Below are 24,302 nucleotides of genomic sequence, written 5' to 3'. Positions count from 1 at the left end.
AGCTTACTGGCAAGAAAAGCCCCTGCTGTTTGTGCCTTCTGTACGTTGCTCAAGGAAAGAATGAGCAGTGGAATGTACCCCACAAGATCTCTCAAATGCTTTTATTTGAACAGTTATGTTTGAAGATAGCAGGAAGCTCTTTTTATAGGGATTTAATTTTCAGGTGTGAATTACAGAAACAGAGGGTTTTTCACTGCATGTGAAACCTTCTTCAATATCTAGCACAGGTGGTATATAGTTCAATCCTACGGATCAGGCAATAGACTTGTCACTTAATAAAAGCATCCTACTAAAAATAACTAGCACACAGCATTAAACGTCTACACTAATTTTTAAAAAAATTTATTTAGCTTTAAATTTTAAACTGAATTAATGAATTAATTAAGTGAATTAAAACAGTTTACCTCATACAATGTAGAAGCCGAGTTTTACACTTTAATAAAAGCATAAAAGCATAATAATGGCGTACAGACATAATATTCTCAAAGTTACTGTTACTTGACTTCATTAAGCCATGTATTTATTTTTTCTATTCAAAATATCCTAATTGTTTACTTATAAAGAAGGATGAAATGTCGGGAGAAAACATTGTATACTTCAACTGGACTGTGTACTTCAAGTCTGAATACATCAAATTACAATGGTAAAAAGAAATGCTGAGGGTGAAAAACTACATATTGTATTTACATGGTTTGTGAAAATTTATAAAGCTTTTTTTTTTATTCTCCTAGTTATATGAAAGAAACTGTGAATTAACTCGATGTCTGCTTGAAAGTATTAATTCAGAAACACGATGTCTAATGAGGACCAGAAGCCCTGGAATACATTTCTAACAGCTTCTTGGCCTGTACAAAAAGATGGCTTAAGATCTAGAATTTTAAATGTAGATATTTATTTTTTAAATCAGAAGATGCTAGGCTGCTAGGAGCTCTTTGTTCATTGAAAATTCCAGCAGGTAGCTTCATAAATTTGATTTTCTTGATAAATAACACAGGGGTGTCCTGAACTATCAGTTTTCTGACATGGACTCTTACCCACTAATTCAAATGAACAAACGTCATGAAACTGTTCATGAAAATGAGTTTGTACTTCGACTTTCACTCAGCCGGCCATCATGTTCGTATTTCAGAGGTAGTTCTCCACTCCCAGCCCTTTTATTTTACCATGTCTTCAGCAACTGTTTTTTTCTTTCTTCAAAATACATTTAATTTAGTTTTATTTAGTCAAGCATATTGTACTTTGCAGATTGCAATTTGGACGGTATCCCCTAAACAGGCGTAGAAAGTCTTAACAGTTGACAAAGTGCAGAAGATCTTAGTGTTACTTTAGTAATAATTGCATTGCACACAATTATGGCTTACAGCTTACTGTAGTGACTGGAGAGGACATTGTTAACTCCAGTGTGACCCACACTTTAGTTTTTATGAGATTAACAGTTGCTGTTCACTCACTAAAAGGCACAAAAGGCAGCCTTGCGTGACACCTCTGTCCATTGTTTTGCAAGCAGCACTGAATAAATGATGGTCTGATAAAATTTCTCCACATCTTTCCCTAACTTCAGTTCATATTTCCCATTTTTCAAAAGCTAATGCAGGAAATGTAATTAGAGTGTATAATGATGGTTACAACAGCCCCAGAAACATGAGATTGATTCCCATGATGGCTGAACAACACTCCATGCAGTATGTATAAACAGGCCCAATTTCAGAGTTCTAATTAGCTTTATTAATGTTTAGTGCAGAAAGTAAGAAGGCAACTTAAACAAGGATATAAAAAGCACTGGAGCACTGAAACACTGGTTTCATAACTGACGCTTATTGAAAGACATGTTTTTCAGTGTTTTGTAAAGAAAAATAGAGTAATTTAGAAGAATGATATTAGATACCTAATACACTCTAATAATAAGGAAGTTTTAAATAATGGAGCAAAGATACTAATAGTAGCTTCCTACTTAGTAACATAGGTAGCAATTCTTTATGATGTGCAATTAATAAATATGATAGCGAACACGTAACAATGTACAATGACAGTGCGATAAAAGAGATGCAATTATGTGCAAGTTTCCTATTGTGCCAGCATATAAGACTTTATGGGCTACTGGAAAATGAGTTTGTGAAAAACCAATTGTAAAAACCTTTTCCATTGTATGTTCCTTTTGTAGAAACATATTAACTCACATGTGAAAAGATAAAAAATTACATTGGTAAGTAACTGTGAAGAAAGACCTTTTGCCCACTATAGATACAATTGCAAAACACTGCATTCATAGAAATTATATATATTATCTTGATATAATCAGCATAACTAAGATTAAGAGGAGCAATATATTATTCACATATAAAGTATATTATCTGCATAGATTTTTCTGTTTACTGTCCATGGATTTCCATTTTGTAAAAGCATATATGATTAAGCGAACTTTGGTGCTCTTCAATGAACTCAAACCAGAACATATCTGAAAAAGTTATGTGATACACATTTCCCATTACTATAATTGCAAATGTTGCTGTAATAACACCTTTTAGGTACTAGTATCTCTTCAGAATAGAAATTGCAGTGGAAAAAATAAGACTACTTTTCTTGCATTCCCTTATTCCCAGGCATGGTGATCTAACAATATTTAAGACATACACCCATTCTGAGAAGTCAGCAGATTCTCGAATAAAAGGATTGTGTCTTAGAATAATCTATTATTTGTTTCCGCTGATATTTTTTGTAGTCTCAATGGATAAAAACATAAAAATGTTTTTAATGTGAAGAAAAACTACAGTCTTGTTTTGTGGAGTTTAGAGGTAGAGTATTAATACGTAGAGAAGTTTGGAACTCAAAAGTATGTAAAGTCAATAATGGAAAACAAGTGTATCTTTTCAAGCTATCTTTTATAGTTTGTTTTAAAGCTTTGATTTAATCCTTTATATTCTATAGTGCTCGCAGTCTTCCCAGGAGAGCTTCTACTTCTGGAATGGTTTCTCCCTTTGAAGGAGACCCATTACACTCTGTTTTCTTCTCTTTGATAGCTTCTCCATTACAGGCTTCCTTTCTCCCAGCAGCCTTGTTCCATGCCATAGAACTTGTTTCTACATCATAAGTAACCTCTTTGGTGACTGGGCTTCTTGTCGAGTTTAAGCCAATATTGTGGCGTGAACATGACTTCTCTAGTTGTGCCTTCTGGTTCTCTGTGAAAGATAAAACAAACAAGCTTCAATTCAATATTAAAATACTCAGTTTCAATATTCTGCAATTTAAAAACATCTCTTGACTAGACAAAATTTCACATGCAGATGATGCATTAAAAAGACTAATGATATCCAAAGAGGCAAGAACAAGGAAGAAAGAAGCAGCAGCCCTGGTCCCCTGGAAGTGATACAGACTTTACACAACTTTATTAGGTTAGCATCTGTATTTCCCATAAAATCAAGAACAGAGACTGACAGGATTCTTCTTTCTCACTTGAGTCAAAGAGAAAACACTGCTCAGCACTTCACAATGCCTTCCAAACTTTTATCTTAATTACATTTCTTACATATTTTTTAAGTGATCAAATTTTGAAATGTAAAACCATCCATTTCCATTGTAACAATTCTTATTTAGGCAGATAAGTAATTTTAAGAATTTACTACTTTTTGCTAAATATCACTGGTATTAACTGTCAGAGGAAGCTGCACTCGGTTAAGATTCAAGAGCTTTGCTGGGCTGACATGTATTAACAGACAGGTTTCCTCCCTGCACGCAACCCCAATATTCATGTAACAGCATCTGAAAAGTCCCTCTCGTAGATCTCAAACTTTTTAAAAACAGGCATACTCAATATTCATGTAACCTTGAGCAAGGCTTGAAAATGGCTTCAGCAAACTTGACATGACATTTAAAGTTTTTTTGGTTATTCTCTGAAAGATGTTCCATCATCCCAATAGTAATGACTTTGGAGCACAGGCAGTCACTCATGACAGTGTGTTTTATGTGAGAGCTGAAAATTCCTACCAAAAACAGCTTGTACATTAAAAGGCAGCTGCTGAAGATATTTACTGCACTGTCATTCCCTGACCAGAGGCTCCCAGTGATGGATGACGATTTTACACACTTTCTTGGACAATCTCAGCAAATTTTACAAGTGCAATCACCTTTTGGGAAGTGGAGGAAAATAAATGCCTTTCTATCATCGTCTAAAGCAGATAAATAATACTTAATTAAATTTTGATAATAGTTGATTTTTTCACTTAGTTGAAAAACCTGATTTCTATTTTGTAGTATAGAAAATAATTTGCCCCTGTAGGTGCAGCAACGTACATTTCAGTTTTCCTGAATCACAGAAGGCCAAAGACTGGAGATGAATACATCCGCACAATTACACATAATAAACCCATTATATAAATTAAAATATCCCATTCCGTTTAAATGTTTACATTTACTGATTCTGAACACCTATTTGCAGGTTGAGAAAAGCATGCCACCTGCATCAATACACAAAATTTAAACTGCATTGTAGCCATTTTTGTTTAGATTGTGTTAAAGATAACCTAGTAGTAGTGGGAAAAACACTTAAGTGTTTTGAAAATCAACACATTTTTAAGCAAAAGATAAAATGTCAGAATCGAAGATTAGGTGTAGATGTGTACTAACACTCAAGTTCCAACTACTTCGCAGTTCAGTGGAATCCCTACCCCAAAATAGTCACACACAAGGATCAATTAAGTATGGAGAACTATACTCAGTAAAAGAAGTAGTGAGCACTTATGCACTGAGGCTTCAACATTTTCCTCACTTTCTCATACTGTGTCTTAAGTAACTTAGAAAAGCAAAAAGTCTAAGCAAGGAACTGCTTCAAGTTAGCTGTTAAGAAATAGTAGACACTGGGATCCATCTACAGTGTCATCCCAGTTTGAAATTGATTTAGCCTTGCAGAAAGATGTCTCTCATAACTTGCTGCTTACAAACTGGAATTCTTGTGTAGGTGACTGAGTAAAGCTGAGTATAGGGGTTTTTTTTTTCCTTTTTTTTCCCCCTTAAAACAGCAGCAATGGCATTGATAATCATGACTTTCTTGGCATATACCAGTGAAGAAAGGGCTGGAGCACCTCCCGTATGAAGACAAGCTGAGAAAGCTGGGCTTATTCAACCTGGAGAAGAGAAGGCTGTGAGGAGACCTCATTGCAGCCTTTCAGTATTTAAAAAGAGATTATAAAAAGGAGGGGAATCAACTTTTTACAAGGGTAGATAGTGATAGGACAAGGAGGAATGGTTTTAAGCTCAAGGAGGGAAGGTTTAGATCGGATGTCAGGGGGAAGTTCTTCACAGAGAGAGTGGTGAGGTGCTGGAACAGGCTGCCCAGAGAGGTTGTGGACGCTCCATCCCTGGAGGTGTTCAGGACCAGGTTGGATGGGGCCCTGGGCAACCTGGTCCAGTGCCAGATCAGGAGATTGGTGGTCCTGCCTGTGGCAGGGGAGTTGAAAGTTAGTGATCCTTGGGGTCCCTTCCAACCCTAGCCATTCTATGATTCTATGATTCAGTGATTCTATGAACAGAGTCAACTTGAAAGACCAGAGTCCTTCTCTTCCTGCAAAAACAGCAAATGGCATTAGGAAGTGCCTTAACCACCAGTCAATTTATGTGAGTAGTCCTCAGTTTGCTTGTTGTTACTCCTGTGCAGGGAAAAAGCCACAATTCATTGAAACAATCATATTGTCGTGTCCTTAATACATGAGGCTTTACTCTATTGATTAACACACCTCCTAAGAAATGAGAACATTTTTACTTCAGCCATTTACATACATTATCCAAATCAGTTCTATCATCTTAAAGTTGTTTCAGATGCTTCCTAAATCAGGTGGCACCTTGTATGTTCTTTCAGTTTCAAACCTTTCAAAGAAAGGTTTTCTATATGCCTAGGTACGTGCCCAGTATTAGCAGATTTGGATGTAGGCAATTCCCAGCACAGGAAACTGGCTGTTAGGAATCCTATTCAGAAACACTGAACTTTGCTGCTGGACCTGGTTCAGAAAGCACACATACTTACTCATAGTCCTAGATTTCATTTTGGGAAATATGTATCCAAAGAAATATTCTTTTTATCTGAGTGAAGGATCAGGTAAAACTAGTTAGATACTAGTAAGAACAAAGAGAGAAACTCTCACTAATTCCTTAGAAATATTAATTTCTACTTTGCCAGTGTTTTAGTTTAATAAAGCAGTAATTAATTTGTGTCAACCCCAAACTCTGCAACAACCCGTACTGCTTCACACACTGATTCAAAGCTTTCATGCTTTGGTGATTTCATACCCCATCCACTCCACAGTCTATTTATATTCAGGAAAAGCCCCAAATCAAAATTAGCTGACAAAGTAAGTGCAAGAATAAATAACCATTACTACATTTCTATTAGAGACTGGAATGTCTTGAACTATCAGAGTAAGGAAGTTCTGGAATGCACATATAGTAAAGTGAGAGAAAAGAACATGATCAATTATGAGGAGCAATTTGATATGTTCCTGAAAAGAGTATTTCATATGGCCGTATGCAATAGCAAGGAAGTGGCTAGGAGACATTGGACCACCATTTATGTATTTTCTGTTCTATAACAAGGGTATCTATAGAAGATCCATAAACCAGACAGAATTAACAGACTTTTTCTAAACTACTTTGAACCATTACCCCATGTCATTTATTAATTTAGTTTCTGCTTTTATCTGAAACCAAAACTACATGTGAAACTACACTTGAAAACTCCATTTGAAACAACATACAGACTAAAATAAATGCATTTACACACTACACATCTTGTTTCAAATACAATGTGAACTGAAAAGAATAGTGTTAAAGGCGGTTAAAAGAAAACTACTCATGGAGAAGCACGTCTACATGAAGTCTTGTGAATAAAAAAGCTTACATTGATGAAGATGTACTACTTGTCCACCTACTGTAGTAAGCTCTACCTTCAGGCAGCAGCAAGATAAAAAAGAAATCAGATATTAAAAATCACTGATTAAAGACAGAACTTATTAATTAGCTGTATACATTGGAAGTAGTTATGGTCCATAAGACTGATGTTTCTAATGTTTGGCCACTCTGAGAAATCAATAACCATCACTCACCTGTGTCAGTAATCACTGTGCAGATGAAAATAAAAAAAAAAAGAAACAGAAACTTTGATTTCACAATTAAGGTTTCTAAAGGTTAGAGTGAGAAAACATTTACCCGTAATAATTTTGACTTTACCACTGCTGAATGCTTCGAGGGTCAGGTTAGATAGAGATCACACTGTACACTACTGAAGTCTAAGTGTTCAGATCTTATCTTATTGCAGATCCTTGACATCTTCAGACCTATTAAAATTCAGTTCTTCCAGATATGAATTTCTTGAACATTGGTGTTAATCAACATCCAGAGATAAGTCTTTTAAAATTACTTTGATTAACAGCAATGTTCAGGAAAAATAGTTGACAGAAAATTGTGCTTAATTGCTTTCCTTAGTTTAAATGGTGTCCTAGCATACAATAACCTATAATCTATTAAAAACTACATAGTTTATATTCAGAAAAAAAAGAAATTGTGCAATAGCATGTGAAGAAAAAAATCAGTAATATGAGACCTGCCTGCTGTGAACCTGGGGAAACAAAATATGATCAGTTGGAGATTTTTAAATCCTGCCTAATGCTGTTATATATTACCTTTAATGGTGAACAAAAATGATTTCAAGAGACTTACTGAAGGTGAGACAGATTTTTCTAAAGCCGGTAATAAATATTTTAAATAAAAAAGTACTTTGAAAAGCTTTATTTCATTGCATAGTCTCTCAATAAAAGTCTTGGTACTAAGGACATATTTAGTTTTTATGTAAATACTTGTACACTGATTGGAAAATAAAGCTGTAAATACAATAAAGAGAACAACATTACATGGCATTATAAGCTTGTATTACAGTCATACATCTCAATGTGGGGCATGATAAAATCGTAATACAGGCAAGAACGATTGCAGTTACAGTCTCATTACATCTTTTACCAAGTTAACAGGAAAAATTGCTCAAAGACTCAGTGCAGTATTTCTGATCTCTTTGGCTTGTGCTCCACACACTGTATTGTATTCCTGAAGCTATGTCTATGCTGATAGATGTTCTTCAGACAGCACTTATGCATCATCCTTATCACCAATGCAAATTATTTTTACATTATGAATCATGACTTGCCTCTGCTAGAAAATATTCTAGGGACATGCCCCCATGTCAAATGGTTTTGGCTTGGTAAAAGTAACAGCCCTCATCACTGGCTCCTCAGCATGGTGTCAGACTTTGACCTTGGTTCCCTGTCCCTGATGAGTGGAACTAAAAGTCAGGGACAAGGTACTGAATCATGCTCATGTTGTACCCATGTGGCTTCCCAGCCTAACCGCAGAAAAAAAACCTCCAATATTCAAAATTGTGACTTTGGACTTTCACATACCAAACTCTTGGCTTTTGTACTATCACAAAGAACAAAAAGAAAATTGTTAATTCCTGTTTTCTTCTCAAGTAGGTGCCTTAATTTCAGCTGGGATGGATTTTTCTTCAGTGCCTGGTATGATGCTATGTTTTGGTCTAGGAGAAAAACAATGTTGATAACACACCAATGTTTATAGTTGCTCCTAAGCAGTATTGTACAGAGCCAAGCCATTATCACTGAAGGGCCCAAGTAGCTGGGAGGGAACAGAACTAGGACAGCTCACTTAAACAGGCCAAAGGGACATTCCACACCATTTGGCCAAAGGAATATTCCACACTACCATGCAAAAGAAGTTCTGAAGAGGGTGGGAGTTCATTTAGCTCTCTTCTGCTGCTCGGAGGGCTAGCTGGGCATTGGCTGGGGGGTGGTGAGCAATTGGTTGCGCATCACTTGTTATATATATTTACACAGACATAACTATTATCCTTTTCCTTTTTTCTATCTTAGTAAATAGTTTTATCTCAACCTGTGAGTTCTGCTGCTTTTTCTTTTTTCTGATTCTCTCCCCCATCCCACTGGGAAGGTGGGGGGAGTGAGTGAATGACTGTGTGGTGCTCAGCCACCTGCTGGGTTAAACCACAACAGTAGGAAATGGGGGTCTTATTTCCTGCACTGGCCCTCCATCCCTATTACAGCTTAAGGTACTGGACATTTGTGAGCCTTGATTTTTGTCAGGCACCCATCTTTCCTTAATATTTTTTATACAGCCCAAAGGTAGTGCTCTGAAATCCATTCCTCGGCATTGGTGTTAGAATGTCACAACACCTAATTCTCTTCCTTAAAAGCCTGCCTTACCTCCCAGAAGCAAAATTTAGATGTAATAGGAAAGACTGCTATAGCTAGAAGGTACATGCCTATTACACAACATGACTCATAAAAAATGTTCTATCTCCTTGCTGGATAGTGTAATGAAAAATACTTAAAATACATTTTATTGCATTTTTTTATTAGTTTCCTATTTTTTCAACAATTTCTGTGACTGGCAAGGGTAGGATGGAAGAACGTCCCCAGCATGTTAAAGAGTGTTGTGTGTTGCTGTGACTTATTTCATTTATACCCTGCAGCACTAACCCTAGCACCTAAAGAAGTGTTAGCTGTACTCAAATGATCTTTGATAAGAAATTTCTTACACCTTAATATTTCATGTTAAATGCACACAACTTGACTTAATCCAAAGCAGAAAAGAATTGATAAGGCACAGAAAAGTCTTACTGAGCTTTCAAAGATTAAATAAAAATAAAATGTACATTTAATTGATGTTGCTGTTCTAGTGTTTTATTAAAAAGTGTGAAATGCAAGGAATAAATACTAATCTATATTTCAGTTTAGATGAGATTCACAAAGTTTTCAGAAACACTGAATATAGCTTTTGTGTTCATTTCAGAGGCAAGAAGACAGTATGTCAGAACTAGTACTGGGATAGGGGATTTATAGAAGCTAAATTTCAATGCAAATCAGATATAAACTCCGGGCAAACTAATTTGGGAAGAAACAAACTGTGCTGAACCAGCTCCTTTTACCTGTTCCTAAAGAAAGCCTTTCAAAATTGTTTTAATCTCTTGCGTACCTACATCTTCCCAAAGACTAGTTCCTGTTGATCACTCCATTCAATTTTTTCCCTACTTCTTCTAAATGCACCTTGCTCTTGCAAGATGTGTGGGACCAATTTCTGCTTTTAATTTAATCTAATACAGCAATGACTTTCATTACAAGAAATATAAATTTAAGTTACTACGATTTAAATGGAAGTCTTGAGCGTCTGTTAAGAGAAAACAAGAACAACTGGATAAAACTACTGACAATATTCACCCAAGCTTTTTATGTAAGTGAGGAAGGAAACCTCTGAAAATGTATGATAGTTAATTCAGACTTATGGGTTTAGCCTCCTCCCTAATTTCACTCTGCATTCCAGTGGATCATGTCTTGTTCACATGTATCTTTCCATAAATTCAGGTACATTAGTAGTTTCTAGGACACTGCAAAATGGAAACCTCCAAACTGGAAACCTACTTTGTGGTCACCACTGATTTTTAGAGCACATGGTTTGAATCATCCTTAAAAAATAAATGGGCAAGTTTTTAAATTAAAGAACAGATAAATAATTCTGTGTAGCTCTAGTATTAATAAGTAATAAATTAATCTTATTTATGTTGGCATGAGTGGGGGTGAAAAGATGAATCTTGATCCTATCTCATTCTCATAGATGAGGCCTAGTGACAGTGGGCTTTCAGGCAGTGGCTGGACACCTTATGCAAGTGAGGTGTTTATGGGTTTCCTTCCAAGGTACAAATAGGTACAAACAAAAGGAAACAATTGGGAAATTATAATGATCTGTGATAAAACTGGCATTTAACATATCTGGGTTATTTCAAATTTTTGAAATGTGTTTTATTACTAGGCTTTCTACTCTGTACACAAGCATATTGTAGTTTGCCATTTCAAGATGGTGTTAGTGATCTGTGACAAAATACACAGAGCTCCATAGTTTAAAGTTATACTCTGAAAAAACTTTGATAATTTGTGTAGATCTCATACTAAACGGATGCCTTTGAACAGGAGATCCATTTAGTTTCCAAACACTTCTGTGTGTTATCTACCTATAGATAGATGAATACAAGGTACACTGTGATAAAGAATTTAAGGAATATGCATAAACACTGCTGGCATCAAAGGAAAGCTTCTGGCAGCTGCAGTGTGTAATGATAAGTCATGTGTTGAAGAAAATAACCAAAATGGAAAAGAAACAAAAACTGTGGCTGTCTTTTACCCGTTCTTGTGGACCAACACTCTCTCTTTCCCCCAACAAAAAGAACAGTGGGAGACCTCAGATCTCTGAAAAATAAAATCTCAACAAATCCAAAGAACAAAACACATCTTAAAGAATGACCTGATATTTATGCGATTCCACTCACTGCAGTTCTAAATAGTATTGTTGCTTGTTAAGTATTTATTCATTTAGCATAAATATTTTACAAAAAACAACTATGTCTAGTAATTGCCTTTAGAATTTAACACCGAACTCCTCTTCTGATATGAAAGCTTTACAAAGATCCTCAGTATTCCAATAACAGCTACAAAAGCATACAATTTGTATATCCTTGTTTTAGCCCAAATTTCCATTTCCACATCTGTATCAGCAATCAGAGTACTGATAGGCTGAAACATTGAAGGTAGAGCACAAATATTTTGTAATGTCAAATTGTACTAATGGGAAAAACTCTTTTATCATCCGTTGCACTTTTCTCCTATGGAATCAGCCTGCTTCTAAAGTAAAAGTAGTCCTGCAAATGTTTTGGGGAGTAACATAAAGTTAAAAGGTGAAGACTGAAAGTAAAGTAGGCGAGTGTTAGTCTTAACAGTCAAGCAGAAATGTAGTTTTCTCACATTCCTGTAACTCGTACTGGAACAATGTTCTGGGGCAGTTGCGCCCACACAGGTCACAGTCACAGAGTGCCGTCATTCACTATTATCCAAAAGACTGCAGGAATAGCTCCCAGGCTCCTCTCTTTACAGCACAGAAGCAAAGAGGTGATTGTGAAGTGTAACCTGCGTACACTAACATCCAAGATTGTCTTCATGAATGCACTGGAGATAGGTTGAAGCTGAGTCATCTTACTTCATGTGACTTTCATCATTCAAGAATTATTATTATTATGGTTCTTTCTTTTCTCTCCTGCAGAAAATTTAATGGTCAAAAGCATGCTAGAAAGGAGACTGAAACTGTGCAGCAGGCAATAGTACATTTTTAAGAGTCTCCCTAAAAACGAAATATTAGGAAATAAATGCAAAGTAAAAAGTGATTCATCTTCTGCTTGTTTTTCAACATTGTGTATAAACTACTTTGACAGTTCTCTTTCAGTGTATCAAGCTAATTAATGTTATGTGTTTTCACTTAATTATTTCCTCTCTTTGGGGTGGACTGTGATTGGGCCTTGTTCATGTGTGAAGGAAGATGGGATTTAAAAGTAATCCTGCTCTGGACACGATCCAGTGATAGATGTGTTTGACACCAAGAACTGTACGTTGCAAGTGTAACAAATTACTTTGCAAAGGGACTAGGATTTCAACAGATTTTAAGTAAGGAATTTTCTTTAAAGATGGCTTTTACTCACTTGTCCCATCGTCACTGATTATTATCTGAAACAAATTCTAAACACATTGTCGTAGGTAATTAATCCAATCTAGGCAAATTCAAAATGTTGTGTTTAACATCATTAACGGTTTGCATTTTTCACTTCATGAACATATTTGTGCCACTTTGCAGCCACTTCGGTATGTAAAAATTTGGCATAATCATCAAATTCCAGATTCCTCTTTTCCTAATCAATTGCATGCAATTACTGGGTAGCTATGATCAAGAATCAGAAGAGACCAGTAAATCTTGCTATGCAAGGTAGGATTTTTTTAATTTAAGACATAATATGTCTTTGGTCTTACAGAAGAAGATTTTCTCTCTCTTAGAGGAAAATCTTAATGTAGACACAGAGCCAATAAAAAATAAAAGAGACTGAAAAAGTGATTCTTTTAAATTCATTGAAAAATCAAGGCTGAATCGGTAAGACCTCCTAAACCACTGAAAAGAAAAAAGAATTTTACATACAGACTTGGTATTCCTTTGCCTATTTTGACTTACAAAGCAGCCTTGCAAATGTGCCTAGCTCAAAAGGTGATACTAAAAACAAAAGGTTAGAGACCATCATGGTATATTAATTATGCAAAAGAAGCCAAACCAAATTTAATCAGAAACAGCAGACTCCAAACAGGAAAAACCTCTTTTTTGTCAGAGAAAACATTTATGGTAATGCCAGAGCATCTGCTGATTACAGTCAGAGCTGCAGGATGCCAACATTAAATCACTGAACCATCTTGACAGCTTCTTGGTACTCAAGTCACATTCTAATAATAATTTGCTGTGAAATTTACCCAAATCTGAAAATTAGCCAGAAAATGTTTACAAAGAGTATAGGTAAGAGTCAATAATGCAGACACAAAACTGATTTGCATCTGAAAAAAACATTTCTAAAGTAGATGTTTGGTCCTCAGACATTTCAGAGCTGCATTTATATTGATAAGACTCTACAAAAGACTGAACATTTTAAGAACAGAATTTTTTCTTCAATTTTCTGTTGATCATGACCTACCACTTTTTTGTTTAGAATGTTAGGATGCATGTTTGTTTAATATAAACTCAGATTAGCCATTTGAAGAAGGCCTGCACCATTTAAAATCAATTTTTAATTCCTGACACCTGAGGATTCTACACAGAACAATATCCTTCATTGTAAAGCTTTAATTGATGCATCTATGTACTGTGGAGGGTGATTACTTGAATAATAAGTACAGAGATGTGTGATCTGGTTGCTAAGCAAATGTGAGTAAGAGTACAAGCCTGAGAAACTACGTAACAATGAATCAAGGTGTGATGACAGGATAATTATTCCATGAATTGTCATGTTGAAGGACTCACAGAACACTGGCCTGTATGTGACCACACATCAGAAAATTGTTTGAGGGGTAATTAAAATAATAACAGAAAAGTCCAGTCAGTTGCAAATAGAAAAATACATGCTTAAATTATTTCTCTGTAGCATGCATGGTCAAATGAATGCTCATGTTACAGTAAATGCTTTGACAGTGAAAGAATTCAGAGGACAACAGATTACAGCAAAGACCACTGAAATTTATCTGAATTAGCATTAATGGTTTTCTTTCTCAGCACATGTAAGAGGAAGACAAACACCATAGCTACAAATGTTCCCTCCTTCCTCCTTTCCCTCGAGTTTTTATTGCTGAGCATGATGTTACATGTATGGAATATCTCTTCACTCAGCTTGGGTCACATCTTTCCCAGCCTCTTGCCAACATGCTGTATGTGTTTTGGGGGTGAGGGAGAGGAAGTCTTGGCACTCTTCAGCAAGAGACAAAACATTGGTGTGTCATCACCAGAGCTCTGTTGGGAACACAAAGCACCATACGGACAGCCAGGAAGAAAGTTAACTGCCACCCAGCCAGACCAGGTACAACTGCTGATATATTAACAGAGCTATACTTCTTAGTTGCCATTGTATATCTCCATTTGATGAAACCTTTTTGCATGCCAGTTTTAAGACTTTTAAGTCTTTCAAGATAGACTTTCACAGTTTTGATATTTGCCTGACACATTTCTATTCCTCTCCCTCTCAGCTTTTGTTCAGTTTACTGTATCAGTTTATACTGGTATAAAACCCTCTCTACAAGCCTACGCTTCAGCTTCGAGTATATAACCCTTGACTCATCAACAACATTTTCTGCGTATCCTTCTAACATTAGATTAGTCGCTGGTAGTCTTATCAAATCAATAGCAACGACAATCTTTGCACTGTCTGTGCTCTTTGTTCTTTTTGGGTGTGCTTTGTCAAATGTGTGGAACCACTAATGGCTCCTACTTTGCAGCTAGTGATAATAGTCGTCTACTTAGTGTAGACAAATTCCACAAAACAATCTAGCTCTGGAAGTAAGCTTGTCTGTGATGGAAACCATCTGACTGAATTCCCCTTAAATTTTCATGGACCAGGATATCCATATGTTACTATCATACAGAGGTCATATATAATCATGACCACAGCATTTCTGAAAAAGAAAATTATTTTTCTGTCATCATATTCTAAAGAGAAACTAAAAACACCTCTTAGGAAACACACTGCATATAATAATTGAAATTGTCATAATGACATTTCTTTCTAGAATGAATATGTTCTGTAAACACATTGCCAGCTCATCAGTTAAGTTACTCAGTCATGGTAAATATGCTAGAGTTATATTTCCAAATCTTTCCTAGCATCCTCATTAGAACTCATTTCAAAAGAGTAATGTTATACCTAAATAGCTTTAAATGCTATGAAGAAAAACAAATTCTACTGAAAAATAACTCAATGTTCAGCAGCTAAATGCAGTCTAGGTGAAATCTATTAAAATGCAAATCTCAAGCACAGACTTGATCATTTCAAAGTAACATCCTACAGAAGAAATATAATTTTTAGATTTGTATAATAATACCATGAACAAATCAGGATTCCCAACACCACCCAGCACCATCAAAGAATCACAGTTCAGCAGATTCTGAAGACATTTCTAAAAATTATGGCTAGATATTCATGTGCTTTACTTCAGAAACATCCTAACTCAAGAAGACTGTGGGACTGAGGGAGAATATCCTCTAAGAATTCAGCTAGTGCAAACACAAGTAGTGTCCTCCTCGATTCTCCCAGTTGGAGATGGGGACCCGAGCAGAAAGAGGATAACAGACCAGTTGAATTAATGTCTGCGTGGATGATGTCAAGCTCAGGGTTTCTGGTACTATGATGGGACGGAACTGACCACTAGGAGTAAGAATATACTGGGCAGCAAAATGGCTGGGTTTATCCCCAAAGCTTTAAACTATATTTGATGGGGGAAGGGGATGTACTGCTGTTTGACAGAGAAGAGCCAGGGAGCACTGTCACTTCAGAAGGTAGAAGTGGAAAACCTCAGATTTGTTCCAGAGGAATTTGGGAGGGCTCCTCAAAACAGTTAATGCAGCCAATAGCCCAGCTGAAGTGCCTCTGCACCAATGCATGCAGCATGGGAAATAAGCAGGAGGAGATGGAAACTGGTGAAATTATGACCTAATTGCTATCACAGAAATGTGGCAGGGCAAACCGCACAATTGGAATACTATGATCAAGGGCTACAAGTTTTTTAGAAGGGATAGGCAAGGCAGAGGAGTTGCCCTCTATGCTAAGATGTAGATAGACTGTGAAGATCAGCCTCTAAAATATAGCCATGATCAGGTGGAGAGCTCGCGTGTGAAAATTAACGACTGGGCCAACAAAATACATCTGGTGGTCAGAAACTAATGCAGGCCACCTGATCCAGAGAAGTCTGCGGATGAGGTCTTCTTGCTTCAGATACAAGAAGTCATGCTCACAGGCCCTGGTTGAGTTCATGACCTTGAGGAATATGGGCCTGGCAAACAGCAGAGTCAGAATCCTGAACTTCAAGAGAACAAACTTCCAGCTGTTTAAGGAATTGCTGGATGAGATCCACTGGGAAACTGTCCTTAGGGACATAGGAATGGAACAGAGCTGGCAGTTATTCAAGGACATATTTCTGAGGGCACAAGAGATCTCCATTCTCAGCATAAGAAATCAAGCACAGGAAGGAGGAAACAGGCATGGCTGAGCAAAGACCCGTTGGTTAAAATGAGGGAAAAGAAGAAAAAATACAGGCAGTGGAAGCAGGGACGTATGGCTTGGGAAGAATATAGGGATGCCATCCAGTTGTGCCGAGATAGAATCAGGAAAGCTAAGGCACAGATGGAAGCAAGCTTGGCAGGGGATATTAAAAATAACGTGAAGGGATTCTATGATTCTATAGATACATAGGTCAAAAGAGACAGGCAAAGGGCAGTGGACCCTCTCTGATAAATAAGAAGGAAGAACTGGCCTCAATAGACAGCTGTAGAGAATGACTTGGGGATTACGACACCAAGTTGGGAGGGCGTGTTGATCTGCCAGAGGATAGAAAGGCACTACAGAGGGACCTGGATAGACTGCATCAATGGGCCAAAGTAAACCGTATGAGTTTCAACAGGTGCAAGTGTCAGATCCTGCACTTTGGTCACAAAAACCCCAGGCAACCCTACAGGCTTGGGGAGGAGTGGCTGGAAAGCTGCCTGATGGAAAGGGACCTTGGTGTGCTGATGGACAGTCGGCTGAATATGAGCCAGCAGTGTGCCCAGGTGGCCAAGAAGGCCAATGGCATCCTGGCTTGCATCAGGAATGGTGTGGTGAGCAGGACTAGGGAAGTCATCCTGCCCCTGTACTCGGCATTGGTGAAGCCTCACCTCGAGTACTGTGTTCAGTTTTGGGCGCCTCAGTAGAGAATGGACATTGAGGTGCTGGAGCAGGTCCAAAGAAGGGCAACAAGGCTGGTGAAGGACTTGGAGAATATGCCCAACGAGGAGAGACTAAAGGAACTGGGGCTGTTTAGTCTGGGGGAGAGGAGGCTGACGGGAGACCTCATTGCTCTCTTCAAATACCTGAAAGGTGATTGCAGTGAGAGCAGGGATGGTCTCTTCTCACTGGTGACAGGTGACAGGACAAGGGGAAATGGCCTCGAGTTGGACCAGGGGAGGTTTAGGTTGGATATCAGGAAAGGCTTCTTTCCAGAAAGGGTTGTTAAGCACTGGAACAGGCTCCCCAGGGAGGTGGTTGAGTCACCATCCCTGAATGTGTTTAAAAACCGTTTGGATGTGGTGCTCGGGGACATGATTTAGTGGTGGGTTGTTAGAGCAGTATGGTTAGGTTGCAGTTGGACTTGATGATCTTGAAGGTCCTTTCCAACCTGAGCAATTCTATGATTCTGGTGGTTGAGAAGCTGGACATCCGCCAGCAGTGTCCACTTGCAGCTCAGAAGGCCAACAGTATCCTGGGCTGCATCAAAAGTAGGGTGGCCAACAGGGAGAGGGTGATTGTTCCCCTCTGCTCTGCCTTTGTGAGGCCCCATACTGTGCCCAAGTCTGCAGTGCCCAACACAAGGAGGATGCGGCACTGTTGGAGAGGGTCCAGAGGAGGGCCATTAAGATGATCAAAGGGCTGGAGCACCTCATCTATGAAAAAAGGTTGGGGGAGCTGGGCTTGTGTAGCTTGGAGAATAGAATATCTCTTCTCTTGTGGAGACCTCATTGTGGCCTTCCAGTACATGAGGAGAGCTTACAAGCAGGAGGGGGACTGACTTTTTATAGAAATAGTGATGGGACAAGGGGGAATGTCTTCAAACTAAAAGAGGATTCAGGTTAGATGTGAAGAAGAAATCTTTTACCCAGAAGGTGGTGAGGCATTGGAACAGGTTGTCTATAGAAGCTGTGGATGTCCCCATCCCTGGAGGTGTTCAAGGCCAGGTTGGGGGTGGGCAACCTGGGCAGACTGAGCTGGTGGGTGGCAATGCTGCCCATGGCAGGGCAGTAGGAACTAGATGATCTTTAATGTCCCTTCCAACCCAAGCCATTCTATGATTCTATGATATGATTCTATGTTTGCTGCTTCTGAGATTAGGAATGACAAAGAGTTTTTCCATAATTTAGTATTTAAACGAGGACAGTCTGAATAAGATGAAGTGTAGGTCTATATTTTAATCTTCTATTATCTAAAAGTATACCTTAGAACAAAGTTCAATTGCATTTTTGTAGGTGCACTGCAACTTAAGAAACAAAACCATCTCTTTTCAGCAATGCTGTATAAAATTATTTGAAACAATGGAGCATGCTTAGTCCTGTGTGTCCTTCTGCCTGGCCAAAGGCCAGTGATCCCCAGGTGAGATTCACTGGAGTAAATGACTTTCTGCTAGTTGCCTCAGGCTCCCTTCACAGTCAATGAGGAGAAACAAGCACTTCTAAGGCGTGCTTCATTTCACCCTGATGTAGATATCTGAAACAGGTAGAGACAGCTTACAGTAACTAACTCAAATGTGGATGCTTGCAGTCTAGGCATCTAAAAGTAAGTCACCACATACTATTTTTAAAGGTTACAACTTCTATATTTGAAAAGCTCAAACTTTTGACTACATAAAGTCTGCATAAAGGGTGGACTGTCTAGTCAGTATAGAGACAGCAGATTGTAAGATCCTATGTTATACTCTCAGTGATTTCAGAGGTAGATAACACATTATGGGCACCAATCTCAATACCTATTTAACATAAGCCGTAGAATTTCATAAAATTTTTTCTTGGTGAAATAAATCACATTCTGTTTGCTAAAGCAAATAGTTTAGATATGAACAGGGGAAAACTGTTTTGTATATAATATACAGTCAAGAACTGTAGATGTGAAAATAATCATTATTAAGTATGCCACTCAACTGTTAGTTATCACAAATTTTTGCTACTTAAAAATCCTTTCTGTTCACTACCTTTTCTCTAAATAGGCACATATGTTGCAGTTATTTAGGTTCCTATCTCTTACAGATTTGTGATACTTTTGTGTAGCTTCGCAAGTTTCTGACAAGCCCGAAACATATTCAGGACTTACAAATAGCCTATAGAATAAATGACTTCTACTTCTGTACTGTCATATGGAATCCTACTCCTCACATGAAAATTATCACTGCTTTAAACTAATGATGGGTTAGATTTAGTCCTAGCCATGCAAAATTTATAAATTCTAATCCTGTACATTGAAACTTAAGAATCTCATATGCGGTGTTTACTTCTAGTTTTAAGGGATTAAGATATAAATATGGTGCTTTGCTTTGTATAGCAAGGCAACAGGTTTTTAGATATTACTCTGTCTTATGTGTTTGAATTTGTGTTACCTAAGACTGCTAGCTTAGTAGGTGAAAGGATTAAGGGAAAAGTGATTTAAGTCTCATGAAAATTTATACAACTTCTCAAATAAAAACAAACCCCTAACAACCTATAAGAGTGCTTATTAGAATATGCAGCAAGTTAAAAAAATAGTATACAGTGATAAAAACTATAGCAACACCTGTTATTCAATACTACTTTAACTGATATAGTCTCATTCCCATTCAAAATATACAGTAAACAAAATACTTTCAGGGGATCGTATCACCATATTTTATGCACATCTTAAAGACTTTTTGCTTCTTGTAAACATACTAAGTATGACATTAAATTTGAATTATTCCATAAAACATAAAGCTAAAGAATTAATAAAGGAAGGCATTCAAGATCTAACATTGTAACAGTTACAATAATGATAAGAATACTAATACTAATAAAAATATTTTTGGTATGAAATGAATACATGCAGTTAAATTCTTTTCCTTTTCATCTTTGGACATACACCTTGTTCACTTTCACTGCTTAATAGACTTCTACACTATATTCCATCATCGATTCAGAAATAATCTGAGTGACATGCCCATCTGAATATAAAATAGGAAGTAATTTCTCTTATCATATTGTACACATTTCCATATTCTTCCAAGCAGGAATGCTTTTGTTACACAAAAGAGATCCTACTGAAATAGATTTCAAATTTTTGAGACAACTTTTTTTATAGGCAAGCACATAAGCCATCTGTAGGTGGCTGAAATTGTATAGTACTGTACAAACTATACAGACTATTTAATTTGCAAGTGCAACACAAAGTGTGGGATGTTGTCTACAGATCCTATCTATGCATCCACATCTACTGTACTCCACTACAAAAAAATCCTTGCAGGATATTGTAGTCTCTACACAGAATCATTACGCCTGACTCTACAGGACAAAAACAGAAAAGAGATTGCACTGTCAAGGGACTAGTCAAGGGAAAAAGGCAATCTTCAAAGTACAATTAAAAGCACACACATTAGATATCTATTGCCTTTTTTTGATTAAAGTCCAGTTTAGATTAGTTTTAAATAGATAGTTACAGCAGGTTCCATGAAATTAAGTGGAATATACCTACATTAGACCATGAACTTTCTTTACTTTCTTTACCGGTATTGAAACCCACCTGAGAACTGTCAGCTTTGAATGGCTTTCTGACTCTCATTCTTAAGAAAATGTTTTTTTCAGAGGTGTAAGTCAGACAGAGAAGTGGGCTGAAGAAGCTAAACAGATATATGGTAGACAGAGACCGCTAAGCCTAGTGCTGTGTGTAGCTGGCTGGCTTTTAAGACTTCTTTTCTTTTTTAACAACAGATCAGTAAGATATAATTTACAAAGTACATTGACTATATATGAGTTGGTATCATGTTTTGGAAAGAATTAACATGAATGCTTATGATAGATAAGAGGATTTTGGAAGATACTTCAGCTGCACCGGATTACTATTGTGAAAAGAAGGATAGGGAAATGCAAGATATCCTAATTTATATAAATTCAGAGATCAGAACTGCACTTAAATTTTATTCAGACTTATTTGAGAGACATGAAATCCACTTAACAGTAGGAACTTACAACACATTAAGATTCTGGATCCAGCTTAAGAAAGCAATCTATCACCTGTATTTCCTAGGTTAGAAAAATTGTAGAAAACACAGGAATGAAGAAATCACATCATTGTGAAAAAAATCTTTTGATGATGTTGTATATTTTATAACAGATGCTTCATATTGTTTCTCTTTATTATTACAAAATGTTTTTTTTTAAATTTGGTTGAAACTATAAATCTGGATATAGTAACAGTTTTTAAAATTTCTTAAATAAATGAGTCACAGCTTCTTGCTATATTTATCAAAATATAAATAAAATGACAAAACATGCTATTAAAGGGTAAAAAAGAATGTTCACTAATGTACAATCATCATTCTAAACCTGTGATTTCATTGAAATGTAAATACTTTAAGGTTAGAAACTATAATTACAAATGAATTATCAAAGAAACTACTATCACTACGTGGAAGAAAAACCCATCATCATTCTCTGGCACAATTAGAAATCTTTTTTTCAGTTGTTCAAGCTTTTACGTAAAATGTTTCTCATTGAATCATTGTCATCATATTTCAAAAAATAACAAAATGTAACAGCTGATTGAATATAAAAATTCTCATCCTTATAATTTGAAGGGAATCACATGCTTATCTTTGTAACTATTTAGAGCGCTTTTAAAGTAATGCCTCCTATTTATTTTCATGAAAACTACAACAGATACAAAGAGCACAATAACAATATTTGATGGAACAAATTCTCAGCTACAACATACTAATTTTCAGCAATCACTATTAGCTGTGCATCTTTGCCAGTGATGAACAAGAGCCTGCACGCCAGCTCGATGAGCTGATCAAGACGCTCTTCATTTCATGGTGTGACAGCTGTGCATGGCCGTCCAGAACATGGTTTGCCTTTCACATCACTGTCGCTGCTGCTGAAACATACCACCCACCACTTCACTGTGCTCACATCCACAGCTTGGTCTCCATAAACATTCAGCAAACATCAATTAATGTCAATAAGTGCAACTTTTTCCGCATGGAGGGATTCATTGACACACCTTTGCTTCATATGCACTTCCATGTCAGATGCCATTCCGTCGGACTGCCCCTCTGCTGCCATCTGTCACATAGCAACAAAATATAATGGAATATTGGCAGGAAGATTCATTCTCTACTGCCATACCACCAACATCTGCTTCTGATGTCATGTGCCAACATAATAGAATAGGAGGCATTACTTTGGATCAGCCCTCTTATTTATAGCACAAACAGGTTTTACTCTCACAAATAGGAAATACTACATTTGTCCTCATTTGAAAATTATATCTTTAACATTTAATATTCTGTGTTTGATAATTTGGAACTCAAATCTATACTATTGCACCTTCCACCCCCTTTTATTTTTTATTTTTTTTACACGGAAACACTCAGTTATAACTGGATGCATAATGCTGCAAGTAGGACTGCGGTTAGCTGTATCAAAATTCATCAACAGATGTAGATTTCTAACATGAGAAATTGAGTCGTAGGAGAGAAAACATCCTCATCTAAGACTATAATAAAACATAGGCACTAGTATACCTTCTAGAAACAGGCATTTGAAAATGTGTAGTGTCCAGTGTTATAGTATAGTTAATGACACTAGGTACCACCTTCTTGTGGAAAGTAACTCTCTAGAGAAATGAAGAAAATATGAAATGCACTCCACTGTGTGCAATACTGTATATGAAGGATCTTCAATTCTTTAATGATCAACCTTCACCGTGTGCAGTACATCAATTTATTGCAATTATCACTAACTGATGAGTTCCTATTTGGGAAAAAAAAAAAAAAAAAACAACGGTATACTTTTTATTCTCACTGTATTTATTGCTTTTAAGCAGTGGTATGAAAAAAAAAATCCCAAAATAATCTAACCATTCATAACTGCTCACTTTAACATAAATACATACATATATATGTATGCATACGTATATATGATTTCAGTTAAAAGAAATACCAAGCAGTTATTAATGGTACATAACTATATAATAAAATTCAGGATAGTTTGAAAACCTGTCAGTTGGCGCAATTACTGTTTCATAACGGGAGGAATAATTTCTTGTAGAGTGACATGTTCCCTTATGTCACAGCTATTCTTCCTTTACAAAAGCTGTTACTTTGATGGGAAGGACAAATGTCTCCCATATATTACTATGCAGTCCATTACAATGGGTTCATTCATATTTATAATACAATCTGTGATGTTGATGCAATCACTTTAGACTTCACTGTTATTTCAAACAAATCCATAACTGAGAAAAAGGCAGGCTGTTGACAGGAGTTAATGTGGGTTTTACTCTGTTTACAATTGCTTTCTAATCTACTAAATGGCTGTGAAAATTGATGCACTGTTAGAAGTGCTTTTGTACACTACTACAGATAAAGGGTTGTTATACAGCAGTGATCTCTGTAATGCTAAACTAAATTTTTGACAGAAGTTTTTTGTTTTTCCAATTTGAATGTGACAAGGTAGGCTACGCAATTTCTGGTAAGTTTAATTCCACCAATTCAAAACATTTTTCCACCTTTATTAATTGAGATAGCTATTACTGCTAGAAGAAAAAAAGTTTGAAATAAAACGTACAATATCAAATTATATACTATGGAGAAAAATCTGTTAGTGGACAAACTATGGGCCAGAGTTAGTGATTTTGCAGTCAAATTCTTTAAGCTAGGTAAGTGAATCCTCAAACAAGTACTACAGCTTGCAGAAATGTTCATCTTTTCATTCAGGCAAACAGATTCTGCTCAGACATCATAAAACAAAATTTGGAGTTATGAGATGACTTGCCAAAAAATAGACTTCCAGTGGGATTTTAGGAAGATGTGGAAGGATAGGTTTTTAATTTTTTTAATTTATTTGATCAATGAAATCTCAGTGAAAGA

At 36.7% G+C, this 24,302-nt stretch overlaps 1 protein-coding gene across 2 annotated transcripts in view; it reads right to left on the bottom strand.

Moving 5' to 3' along the window:
- DIAPH3 (diaphanous related formin 3) overlaps positions 1,703-24,302 on the bottom strand; it is a 233,725-nt gene continuing 211,125 nt past the window's right edge. The window contains exon 28 of one of the 2 annotated variants that reach the window (XM_021417802.1): positions 1,703-3,176. In XM_021417802.1, the coding sequence (XP_021273477.1) occupies positions 2,920-3,176 (257 nt within the window). In that variant the 3' untranslated portion in view covers positions 1,703-2,919. The remainder of the gene's footprint in view (positions 3,177-24,302) is intronic. The other variant, XM_021417810.1, reaches the window with a different exon arrangement.

This window comes from Numida meleagris, chromosome 1 (genome assembly GCF_002078875.1).
Source record: "Numida meleagris isolate 19003 breed g44 Domestic line chromosome 1, NumMel1.0, whole genome shotgun sequence".
Taxonomy (NCBI): Eukaryota; Metazoa; Chordata; class Aves; order Galliformes; family Numididae; genus Numida; species Numida meleagris.
Note: the sequence above shows the minus strand (reverse complement) of the source record. Positions and strands in the feature narration are given on the sequence as shown.